Source organism: Equus przewalskii, chromosome 5, assembly GCF_037783145.1.
Source record: "Equus przewalskii isolate Varuska chromosome 5, EquPr2, whole genome shotgun sequence".
NCBI classification, from domain to species: Eukaryota; Metazoa; Chordata; class Mammalia; order Perissodactyla; family Equidae; genus Equus; species Equus przewalskii.
In genome coordinates, this window is record NC_091835.1 from 47,361,412 (window position 1) to 47,374,380 (window position 12,969).

Sequence of the window (12,969 nt, forward strand, 5' to 3'; positions counted from 1 at the left end):
GCATAGGAGATCAGATGGATGTTTGGATTTTTAAACGAATCTTTTTTTGAGCATTACTGATGGTTAACATTGTGCCCTGTTTAGTGATTGGAAAGAACTGTGATGGTACCACCCCCCCCCCCCCCCAGCTATTTAGTTTTTAAAGGGAAGACTAAAAAGATGATTGCATTATTTTCTAGTTTTTCTGTAAATTGTTTGTGACAGAGTACATTAAAATTAAAACTGGAGAGTATTGTAGTCACTGACTAAAGTTTAGATGGGAGAGGGAACTGGATTTTAAGGTTAGGTGAGTGATGAAGAGAAATTTCTAGAAGTCTAAATGAAACATAGGAAGGAAAGAGCCTAGCATATTCAGGAGACTTCAGATCTAGGATCCTGCCTAGACCAGAGGATCTATTGGAACAGGGAAATAAGAATTAATGGCTGAAGTGGGGCCTTTCACGCTAGGTGAAAGTGTGCACATTTCTCAGCATAGGTTTATAAATCATGTTCTTTTGCCTCTCGCCAACTTCTGTCTTTGTAATTCCTGGTCATATTCAGGTGTTACCTTGAACATTTTTTCAGACAAACTATCCCTGATTCTTTGTTAGACACATTTCTAGCACCCCAAGTTCTTCATTGCTCTTCTCACAATTTGAGTAACCATTTACTGTTTTTCTCTCCTGCTAGATTGTGTGCTCCCTGGGAATAGGAACTATGTCTGTTTTGATTACTGCTCTATCCACAGCACCTGATAGAGTGTTTGACACATTTTAGGTATTCTTAAATATATTTTGGGTGAATGATGAAACTCGTGTGATACAGGAAAATTAATCGTATGTGGCAAAGGTAGAGCAGGAAAGTTTGGGAGCTGGGAGACCAATTAGGAGGTAGTAGGAATAGTGCAAGTGTGAAATGAACACTTGAGCTAGGGTCGAGCTGGAGGGAAGCCATGCTTGGGAAACTGAATCAAAGGAAAGAAAAGCTAATTTCCTGTTGGTCTATAAGAAAAATGTTATGTTACTATTTTTGAGTAAAAAGTTTTTTTCTTGAGGATTTAATTGGAACAATAGCTTACCTTATTTTTCCAGACACATGTACCACTAAAATAACCAAAGGAACTTTGGGTAGTGAAAGAGCATGAGCCTTAAGTCAGAAAGACTTGTGTTGTTATAATTTAACTTCTCAGAAGTTGTTTCTGTACCTGTAAAACAGGAGAAATATTTTAGTGTTATGATTAAGTGAGGTGGAATATGTAAAGGGCCTAGGGCTGTATTTAATTCAGAGTCATTTATCCTTTCATTTCTCATGCATAGAGTTGTGGAAAGAATACTCTAGTGAGTAAAAGTAATCAATATTGTAGTACTAGCTCTACTAGGGACTGCCTGCAGGAAATCTGGCAAATTATTTCGTTTCTCTGAACTTCAGATTGAGAGTTTTTGACTAAACAATGTAAGGTAATTTGGAGCGCAAATGTGACGATTCTGCTGTAGACTTGGCAAGTACTCTAAATAGAAGTCAAACACAAAGATATATTCTGTCCTTTAGACAAATCCAGAATATTGCAAGTGTGGCTTTGCTACATCCAGGATCTCAAAGATTCTTTAGATAGATGATTCTGGATTCAAAAGGCACCATAATTCTATTTCATATTTATGGTGGTGTATTGAAAAACCATTTGCGTTTGTCTTCTTTAGGCCGTAACATTCTTCAGATTATATCAGGTCTTATTTATCTTTGTACTTCCAGCGTTTACCTACCACACCAGCGTGTTACACTGCCTGTATCCCGTGACTCAGTCATTGGTTGACTTGAACTGACTGTGGAAGTACCTAATACATCCTTCTTTGTCACTGTTATTAGTATAGCTGCATGAAACAAGAAAGAGCCATTCTGGATGTAGTGTCTTTCCCCTATTCTTTTTAATAGCAGATGTGGAAATAGGATTTGAAACAAGTTGTGATTATTTGATTAATTTGAAAAAGCAGACTTCCCCAAGTTACATTTTGTTCCCCAGTGAAAGATAAATTTACATACTATTTTAGGAGAAAACTGCTGTCTAGTTTGCTTAAGGTTGGATACTCTTGAGCTTATTGACAGGATTTTGAGAAGTTCAGTTCCCTGCCTCATGAACAACCTAGTGAGAGGAGGAAGGGTGCAGAGATGATAACCTGTCCAAAGTCACACAGCTCCTTGAGAAAGAAGCAGGCAGTCCTGGCTCCTCACATGGGCTTAGCTACGTACTGCCTTCTAGAACTGTTAACACAACCTTGACAGGGAAGCTTAAAGAAAATAGTATAAGTAAGTGGCTGTTTTAATTTTCAGCCTTTTTCTTTTGCGAAGAATAATTTATATGCTTGAGTTCATTTACATTTATGGGCCTTCTTTTCTTTTTTTTTTTTTAAAGATTTTATTTTTTCCTTTTTCTCCCCAAAGCCCCCCAGTACGTAGTTGTATATTCTTCGTTGTGGTCCTTTTAGTTGTGGCATGTGGGATGCTGCCTCAGCATGGTCTGATAAGCAGTGCCATGTCAGCGCCCAGGATTCGAACCAACGAAACACTGGGCCGCCTGCGGCGGAGCGCGCGAACTCAACCACTCGGCCGCGGGGCTAGCCCCTGGGCCTTATTTTTGTTTGTAATATTTATAATGTACAGACTATGTAGCTTAGAGTCCTCTTAAGGCTGTGAGATATAAAAGTTAATTTTTAAGTGTTGTAGCTATTCAGTCTTTAGGGGAATAAAGAGGCTTTATTGACATTTTACTTTAGTTTGAACACTTTTCAAGGACCTTGACTTGATTTCTGTTTTTCATTTATATTTCGAGTTTCTAGAAAGATGAACTGTTACCAATTAGAGAGAAAACAGAGATTTTAAGTGTTAGTATTTCTTAGTAACTATGTGTACTAGTTCATTCTAAATTATAAAGTTTTGTCATTACTTTTTATAAATAGTTGTTAAAATATGAGATTGGATCAGTCAGCATAGACTTTTTATTGCTTTAAATGCATGTCGGCAATTAGTCATTCAAATATCTCTTTTGAGGTGTTGAGAGCTACTGTAGTCATTCTTGTCAGAAATGTGTATACTGAAATTATCTGAAAATCATTTTTATGATTTAACACTAACTTTTTTTTAAAAAACACCAAATAAATACGTGATTCTTTTCATATAAAATGGGTGGTGTTCTTCATAGCAGATGTTTTACATACCATCTTTGGGTATAGACATTTTTCTGGAAATCCTTTTTAAGAAAGTAAAAGATAACTCCTTATAGTGTAATTGTATTGTAGTAGAATGTTTCTAGTATTTCAGTCTTTTTGAAGATACTTGCTTGCTGATCTCTTAAACTGGATGAAAAATGTGGGTGGAACAATCTTAAAGGGCAGTAGACTAGAGATGAGAAACAAATTTAAAATCGTGCACAGTACATAGTGATGATAGGGGAATGCAACCTACTTGTTTTCCGTCGGCTATATTTCATCATTGTTGCGTAGAGTCCCTTTTGGCCAATTTAGTGAGTGCTGCTGGGTCTTGGGGAAAAATCTTTTATCTTTATTCAGAGAAATAATTGTGGGGATAGAGTCATCTTTTTCTTGGTTAGAAAAATCCATTTTAGCTTTTTAAATTACTGTGATAATAGCTTGTAATTACAGTAATAATAGTAATAATAATATCTTGGTTTTGGTAATGATTTTTAGTGTGCCTCCAATTAATTTTTATGATAATCTAAGTGTGTGACAAAGCCATATATTTTACTTGCCTTAAAGATCCCACTTAAATTTGTCAGTAAAAACTATGTGAGTTTTTACTGTGTGCAAGACACTAGCTATGTTTAGGAGTTTACTCTAAATGAGAGATTTATGGGTGCTTTGTAGTGCAGATCATAAGGAAGCAGAATTCCTTGCACTTTAGGTGAGTAGGAAGGGCCCTAGAGACATTTGACTTGAGCATATATAAAACGTATAATAAAAAGGGCACTTGTCTTTACTCTTTTTTCTAATTGTTTCTGAATTTAAAGATCTGAAAGCCTACAGCACCACAGCAGTTTGAAAATCTGATGTGGTCTAAATTCCTTAATCCTGTTTAAGACTGATTTCATAACTTACTATTTGTTCTTGATAGATAAGAAGTAAAGTAACTGCCCCTTTGTCCCTGGAATAAATATTTGGAGTTGGGTTTTCTGTTGACATTGTTAGGCTCATATCTGTTTCAGTGGCCTAAGTTCTAAATCTGGGACAAGTTCTACCTGAGATTGTGTTGCTTTCTATGACTGACCTTGAATCAATTTTTTTATGAAGCTAATTGTATGAATCAAATTTTATAGTTTATCTTGTTAATAAAACTGTCTGTGCAAATGAGTTAAATTATTTGTAAATGCTAAATCTTTTTTTGTGTGTGTGTGTGTGTTATAGATATACAAAAGCAAAGAAACAACTTCTTGTTATGTGCACACAAGATAAAACTGTGTCAGTTTTTTTGATGTACAAAAGAGGCTGCAATTCAGTATTTCTTCTCAGTAATTTACTCAGATTTTCTTTTTTGTATAAATGTGGCGAATTGTTTGGCATTACTGTTATGTACTTGAGTGACTTGGCAAGTCACATAATGTTTGTGTCTCAGTTTCTTACTGTAAGATGAGGGTACTAATAGTACTTACCTCATATGGTTGTTGTAAGCATTAAATGAGTTAATACATGTCAAGTATTGATCCAGTTACTATGACTGCACGACAACCAACTCCAACATTTAATGGTTTAAAACAATTATTTTGCTTAAGAAAAGCTACATCTTCGGTGTCAGTTTGGAACAGCAGTAAAGACTGGGGACTTCAATAAGCAGTCATCTCACTCATGATTCTGTCACATATCTGGTGCCTGGGCTGAGAAGACTCAAACAGCGGGAGCTGGAACGGCTGGGGCTCCCCAGCATCTCTCGCTAGCTCTGTGTACTTTCTTCACAGGATGTCTTCCACATGGTGGCTCCAAGGGAGCCAGATTTCTGTACATGCTAGTTCACGGCTCCCAAGCTGTGTGTCCCAGGAGAGAGAGACAGGCTGAAGCTGTATTGCCTTTTATGATCTAGCCTTGGAAGTCTGACAGCATCACTTCTGCCGTAGTCTCAGGCCTGCTCAAGATTCAAGGGAAGGTCATATAGACCCCCCCCGCCCCCCCCCCCCCCCACCTCTTGATGCCACATTGTAAGAAGACGATGTGGGAAAGTGTATATTGGTATGGCCATCTTTGGAGAATAGAATCTGACACAAGCATGTAGAATGATGCACACTCGCACAGTAAGTGTTAGCTGTTATGATAAAGAATGGGAAGTCAGCTGTGAATAGTGCCTTACTTTGGTGATATAAATTTTGATATAATAAATTACATAATGCGTTTTTTTCCTTAAGAGAAAGTCATAAAATGGAACAGGCAGTTCATGGTTTTCTTGGAAGTACCTGTCTCTTTTAGCTGGTTCAATTTTAGCTTTTAATCCCTTTATCAATGCCTAGAATCAGGAGCAGGGCACAGTTACAGTCCATTCCAGCAAATGGAGGTGAGGAATGGTATGGATAACTCAAGTAAAGAGTTTTTCTCTTAAAGCTGTATAATACCAGGTATACAACTTAAGACTTTTCAAAAATATAGGATCTTTTTAAATGCTTTGCACTGTTTCAAATTTTAACCTTTAGTAATTTTGATTAGAAGTGTGGGAGAGCCAGAGTAATCTTTCTAGTAGTGAGTGGCTATTTTATTATAGATGAAAGGAATATCACCTGTTAGTCAGATAATAGTTTGTTATATGATCAGTTTAGGAATTCCCTGTGTATGGTTGTAATGTTGTTTATCTACAATTTGAGAAATACTTTGAAAACTGTATATACTTATTTCTATCCAAAGTTTATTACTAATTACAAATTTAAGCTAAGTTTATCATGTTTGCTCTGATACTGCTAAATATTTCTTACTCAGACTAGTAGAATTTTTGTCTCTTGTGTCTCATACTACTTTCTTCATTCTATATGGAGGACCATGTTCCATTTTTAAACAGTTAGAATTATAGAATATTTGTTTTATAATAATTAAGATGCCTTGATCATCCTGTTTTTTTTTAGAGTTAGGCATTTTGGTAGCTTTGAAGTTATTTAAGAATGGGGGAAGAAGAGAAGGACCCAAAATTTTCAAGAAAAATCCACCAACACAAATGAATTTCCTCACATATAACTGAGAAGAAGGCTACAGATAAGGCTGCCCCTACTCATTTGGCCTCAGACTGAATTTTAAATTCAGCACTTAACCTCAGAATAAAATTAAAACATTTCAGGTCAGACACATACTCTTTCCAGTCTGTTTCAGAGGAACATTTAAGCTTTGTTTCAGACGTAATCCAGATCACTGGTTCTCAAACACTTTGCTTCTAAGGACCTCTTTGCTTTTTAAACGTTGAAGAATATGAATTATATCTCAATAAAGCTGTTAAAAAAGATACTGAGGGGCCAGCCCGGAGGCACACTGCTTCAGTTCGTGGGCTCTGCCTAAGCGGCCCAGGGTTCACAGGTTTGGAATCTGGGCACGGATCTACACACCACTCATCGAGCCGTGCTGTGGCCGTGTCCCACATACAGAATAGAGGAAGACTGGCACAGGTCTTAGCTCAGGGACCATCTTCCTCAAGCAAAAAGAGGAAGATTGGCAACAGTCCATTTGCTCAGGGCCAGTCTTCCTCACACACACACACAAAACCAAAAACAAACTCCTATTGAAGAAACCAAAGAGCTTTTGTTTATGTGGGTTTTATTTATCGCTATTACAGGATTAGAAATTAAAACCGAGAACTTTAAAAAACATTTATTAATGTAAAAATAAACCAATTATATGTAACATAAACAGTATGTTTTTAAATGCAAAATAACTTTCCAAGTTACAAAAACAGAAGGGTGACACTGGTTTCTATTTAATGTTTTAATGTCTGGCTTGCACCTAGGTTCTCACATCTGCTTCTGCGTTCAGTCTGCTGCAGTGCGTTGCTTTGGTTGAACTATGTGAAGAAAATCGGGCCTCATACAGATATTTGCTTGAAAAAGGAAGGAGTATTTTAGTAACCTTTTTAGATAATTGCATGCCTATTTGATAATACGCCAAACTTGACGAGTGATAGTGTTTTAAAGATTGTTTGCCATGTGGAGATCTGAAACCATATCCATGATCTTTTCTTACTCTCTTACAGTAAGACCAGGTTCTTGTCCTTCTCCATCATGGTAATGTAGCATCTATGTTATTACTTCCTCTGCTCTTGTATCTTGTCACTTAGCAAGCTGATCTGTACTTCTCATTGTTGGCAACCCTGTCAGCCGTGGTCACATCCACCAAGCAGATATTTTGCTTTGAAGCAATTTGTGTTCTTGTATGTATCAGTGAGTTGGCCCTTGAATTCCCAAAGGAAACTGTGTTCATAAAATCCATGTAGTTAGTTACTGTAGATGTTGGAGTGGAAAACTCTGGTCTGCCAGATAGTTTCTTAACAAGGCCTGTGGAAAAAGGGGATGCTGTTATGTTGAAAATTTTCATGTCTCCCCCAGATACTGCATTGGAATTTCTAAGAATTTGTGTTTTTTTTTTTAAACTTAAGATTTTCTCTTGTCAATGTGTGTGTGTATGTGTATGTGTGTATGTGTGTGTATGCTTTAGTTTATCATTCTACAGTATGAGATAGTTCCTTAGATAGTCTGGTATCTTAGGAGTCTGGTCAATCTCATAATAGTGAAAGAGATCCTTCAGAGTCTTGCCACTTAAAGTGTCGGAGCGGCATCATCAGCATGTAGGCACTTGTTAAAAATACAGTATCTCAGACCCTGCCCCAAACCCACTGAGTTCAGAATCTGCAGTTAATAAGATCTCAGGTGATTTATATACATATTAGCTTGAGAAGTGCTTCTTTAGATTATTGAAACAATCTGAATACTGTGAGTACTTTTTTCTGGCTTAGGTTTTCTTCCAAATAACAGGCTGCTTTTGTTCACATTTTACAGAATCACTGTGTTCGTTGGAAAGGAGAATTAACTGAGTGAAAAATTTTAGTATATGTATAATCCTAGAAGTATTATAAGATCAGGTGGAATGTCACCTTCTAGTTCTGGTCATCTTGTTATCTTTCTATTATAGGAAGAAGGACACTGCTTTCTGTGAAATATGTATCTAGTTCAGGGTCCTGTCACAATCAGAAATTACCTGTAACTTGTCTCTTGTGCTCTCCTGCATCAGGATGGTTGCCTTCATCAGTCTTAAGAGTAGACCCAGTGACGCAGTGGTTAAGTGTGCACGTTCCGCTTCAGCGGCCCAGGGTTCGCAGGTTCGGATCCCGGGTGTGGACATGACACCACTTGGCAAGCCATGCTGTGGTAGGCATCCCACGTATAAAGTAGAGGAAGATGGGCACGGATGTTAGCTCAGGGCCAGTCTTCCTCAGCGAAAAGAGGAGGATTGGCAGCAGTTAGCTCGGGGCTAATCTTCCTCAAAAAAAAAAAAAAAAAAGGGTAGAGAGAACCACTGATTCTAGCATGAATCTGGGGCCAAAAGGGAGTCTGGAGGCTTAGAATTGGACACTTCCTGGAGTTGGAGGAGCCTAAGAGGAGCTGTGAAGCAGGACTCCAGTTGGCCCTGCAAGGCTACGGGAGGCTCTTTGGGGGAAGCTGCGCATGTGGGGGGTGTCTCTTGAGTCTTCCAGGGCGTCAGACCTGCCCTTCCTTTGCCATTGCATTGCAGCTTAGTTGCAATGGTAGACAAAGTTCATCCTCTTTCTTTGTTTTTTTTTTGAGGAAGATTAGCCCTGAGCTATCTACCGCCAATGCTCCTATTTTTTGCTGAGAAAGACTGGCCCTGAGCTAACATCATGCCCATCTGCCTCTACTCTTTATGTGGGACGCCTACTACAGCATAGCTTTTTGCCAAGCAGTGCCATGTCCGCACCTGGGATCCGAACCAGCAAATTCCGTGCTGCTGAGAAGCGGAACCTGCAAGCTTAACTGGTGCGCTGTTGGGCCAGCCCCAAAGTTCATCCTCTTAACACAGCAGTATGCTGTCCTTTTGTGAAGATCTGTATGCACATGAAGTACTGTTTTTCAAATGAATGATAGTGAACGTAGATTGATGAAACAACGTTTAGTATTCCTGGATATTTGGACTTGTAAGTTTCCCTTCTGTGATAAAGTTGATAAGCAAAAGTATGTTAAGCACTATGAAGATAGACTCTGTATTGCTAGTTGAATTTATCACAAGTATATGAGTCTCTTGAATTTGCTTTACTTTGTCCAATTTAAAGAAAACTGATTTGGTTTCAATTTCAACTAATTTTAGACTTTAAAATAAAAGCAGTACAGGTATGTGGTTAAAAGGATGCAAAAGGGCATAAACAGTGACAGTTTCTCTCCTGTTTCCCCCTCTCCCACAACATCTGCAGTGTTCTGTGGGTCCTTCAGAAAAGATTCTGCCTTTAGAGGGTAGCTATATCTGTGTCTGTCTCCCTTCGCCACGTAGGGATGCAAATTGGAACATGACGCCCTGCACTTTGTGTGTGCGTTTTACTTAACTGTGCTTTGGAAGTTATACCACAATAGGTCATTGAGGTTTATCTCTTTTCCTGAGATTGTTTATAAATTGAGTGTGATTGGTTGTTCACTTAAAACTGTTATATTATTTGCTTTTGAGTTAATTAGTATGGTCTACCAAAGTATGAACTTTAGGGTTAAAATATATGAAGCAAGTGATAAAGAAAATAGGTAATCATTTCATGGTTAAGGGTCTCATGAAACTTGAAACTTTTAGGATTTAAATAAAATTCGTGTTTCAATATAGAGAAACCACCATCCCTACAATTTATTACTGCAAAAACAAACAATATATGAATAAATATTCAGAGTCAAGAGCTGATTTACATTTGAGAGTTTTGTAGAGATTCCAGAGTTTTAGAATGAGGTTTTAGAGTTGAAATTTAGAATCTATATATTGACAGATAGCCAGATAAACTTAAATACTTGAATATCCTTTAAAAGGAAATCTGAGACGTTTTTCATATCTGAAGCATCCTACAAAAACATTTCTGTTTGCTTTTTAAAATGGGCACATTTGATGTTAGACGCAAATCATTATTAAGCTTAATTAAGTTAAAATTCAGTTTAATTCCTAGGTGTGAGCAAATAAGGTTGTCGTGGTTATAGGTGAATGTTTTTATATTTAGAAAGCTTGTGCTGAAATAATTGTGGTTGAAGTATCCTGTTTGCAACTTGCAGATGATTCAGAAAAACAAATTACATATAGCATATTGGGCAAAATGTTAATTGTTGAGTGTAGATTTAGATACGCTTTTCTGTGTCTTTCAAATTTTCCATAGTAAAAACTCAGGGATAGGGAGGTAACCTCTTAAAAGTTAATATAGTTTTCATAATGTACTGGTACTTAAATTGCAAGCAGATATATAACTTTTGATAGATTTAATCCAAAAACGTTCTTACTGTTGACCCTTTGATTAAAACTACTCCCATATAGTTTCTCTGTTGGGGAGGTATTGAAAAAAGAAAATAGGGAATTTGCTTTTAAAATGAAGACAAAAGTGTATTATGTTTTATTAACATGTGAAATTTTGAGCATTCAAAATTATTTAATTTTATTTTATTACTACTAATATGTATATTTTTTGGTAAATAATAATGATATGTAATACTTCGGTGAAGAAAAGTGAAGGAGATTCATCAGCATTTTGTCTTTTTTGGTGGATAGAGGTTAGTTAAAAAAAAATTGAGGGCCAGGAAAGGACATTTTATTTGGACTTCGGTAAAATCAGAAAGCTTTTACTACAGCCAGTTCTCTCTCTTCTGCTTTTTTATTTAGAAGGGAAAATACAGCAAAATTTCCCAACTTCTTTGAAATGGAAAGGGGTGGGATGTGGCTGCAGTTGTATTCTCAGGGTGGTGAATAGAAGGAAAGATTTCAGATCAACAAGCCATTTGCAGAACTGTAAAGATAGTCTTTTGATTCTCAATTATTTACATCTGGAAACTATTACTTTATTACTTTATCATGCTTCTTAGAACTATGGCAGGGACGAAATGTGGGGGGATGTGTGTGTGTGCGCGCATGTGTGTGTGTTTGTTTTTTTGTAGGGTCTAGGGGAGTTCATGTTTGCCAAAAGTTACTTAAATTATCCCATATCTGATTTTGAGGTACTAGTGTGTTTTTTTTTTGTTTTGCCTTGATTTGTACTTTATTGCCAACTAAATAATTTCAAAGCAGTTTGTTTTCTTATGGAAAATATGGTTAGTATGCTTTGTATGGAGCAAGAATATCAAGTGGTAATCTTAATTAAATATTTATAAGATCATATTCATGTTAGTGAACTTCTAGGAATAACACAGCCTTTTTTCTTCTTTTGTAGCATAAGCAGTACTATAATGGATGTAGACAGCACAATTTCCAGTGGGCGTTCAACTCCAGCAATGATGAATGGACAAGGAAGCACTACTTCTTCAAGCAAAAATATTGCCTATAATTGTTGTTGGGACCAGTGCCAGGCTTGCTTCAACTCTAGTCCAGATCTGGCAGATCACATCCGTTCCATACATGTAGATGGTCAGCGAGGAGGGGTTGGTTTTGTCATTTCTTTTTTTCACTCCCTGTTTTTATTAGTTTTATTAATTTATAATTGCCAGTTAGTCTTTTTTTCTGAAGGTAATTTGGGATTGTTTTTACACAGGCTTTATTTTTTCAAAAAAAACCCACATTTTTTATTCCCATGTACTTGATGGAATCAAATTAAATAGAGCATATTATGTGTTGGATTTTAATTTGCTCTTAGGTATATTACTTTGAAGAAATTAGACTTTCTAAAATAGAGTGGGAATATTATAAATGAATACACTATATTTCAGAGTTCTAATGTTTTGAGTTGAGGACATTTAGGAATTGGCATTGTTTAGGATTTCTGTTGTTAGAGTGGTCCTAAATTATCCCTGATGCAGAAATTAACTGGAGATATTATCGGTACCACAATTAGTCTATACAATCCTATTGAACGACAGCCTGCACTCATTATTTGTGAGTGAGAATTGATCTTCTTTACCAGGTCTTGTCACAGCTGGCTTAGATAGAAAGTTCTGATTAGCCAGTATTGACCTATACCCTTTCAGGAATATGTTTAATTGTGTCGTTTCAAATAATTTTTATTGGGTAGTGAATAAAGAGCTAAGGAAATTAGTGAATCAAAGTGTAATGAACTGAAATATTATTTAGGATATTTGTAATTTTTTTTGACTTTATCTAGGTTTGTCTTGAATAGTTACCATACTTAGTACATTTTCCAGAAATTAAATTCTAAGTACAGGTAATTTATTAGAGCACACATTTTCTATTAGCCTTCCATCACTATTGATATATGCTGTTAATAAAATGGTTAAAATCATCATGATTTAAGTGAGTTGGTAATTCTTTCTAAGGTTGTATTGATATATTTAGATTTTATTGATCTTTTTTTTTAAGATTAAACTATATAAGCACCCCAACATGTTAACCAGTGGTGTTGCCTTTGAGATTTCCTTTGAGAATATTTGCCCTTGTCACAATATGTTGTAATGTGTTAGTAATCTTTTGACTACTTGAGCTTGATAAGGAAACATTTGTCTTCTTATTAGGTTTAATCTATATGGTGTCTCAGTAGACACCAGATGGTGTATTAATGAACTGTGCCCATTGTATGGTATTTTCAGTGCACAACCCAGCTCAGTGGTTAGGCTACTTTGATCGTAGTCTTTCTTTCCCCCTTCACATATGTCAGATTTTTAGTGGGAGCTGTCTTAACTAAGTTGGTTTCTTGGTCATTAGAGAGTTGCCTTTTGTGAGCCAGTGCTTGATGTCACTTGGTATCTATCACTAACGTAGTCTTTTGAGCCATGGAATGATGCTTTTTTAGTCACTTGGCTTAGCAACTGTATATGGGATCAGAGCTATGTAG

General features: G+C 36.5%; 1 protein-coding gene across 3 annotated transcripts in view; it reads left to right on the top strand.

Annotated features, from left to right (window-relative positions):
* AEBP2 (AE binding protein 2) overlaps window positions 1-12,969 on the top strand; it is a 95,611-nt gene that overhangs the window by 5,887 nt on the left and 76,755 nt on the right. For all 3 annotated transcript variants that reach the window (XR_011540320.1, XM_070620742.1, XM_070620741.1), the window contains exon 2: window positions 11,398-11,605. Coding sequence is in view for 2 of the 3 variants with exons in the window: in XM_070620742.1 (XP_070476843.1) it covers window positions 11,398-11,605 (208 nt within the window). In the remaining variant the exon portion in view is untranslated. The remainder of the gene's footprint in view (window positions 1-11,397; window positions 11,606-12,969) is intronic.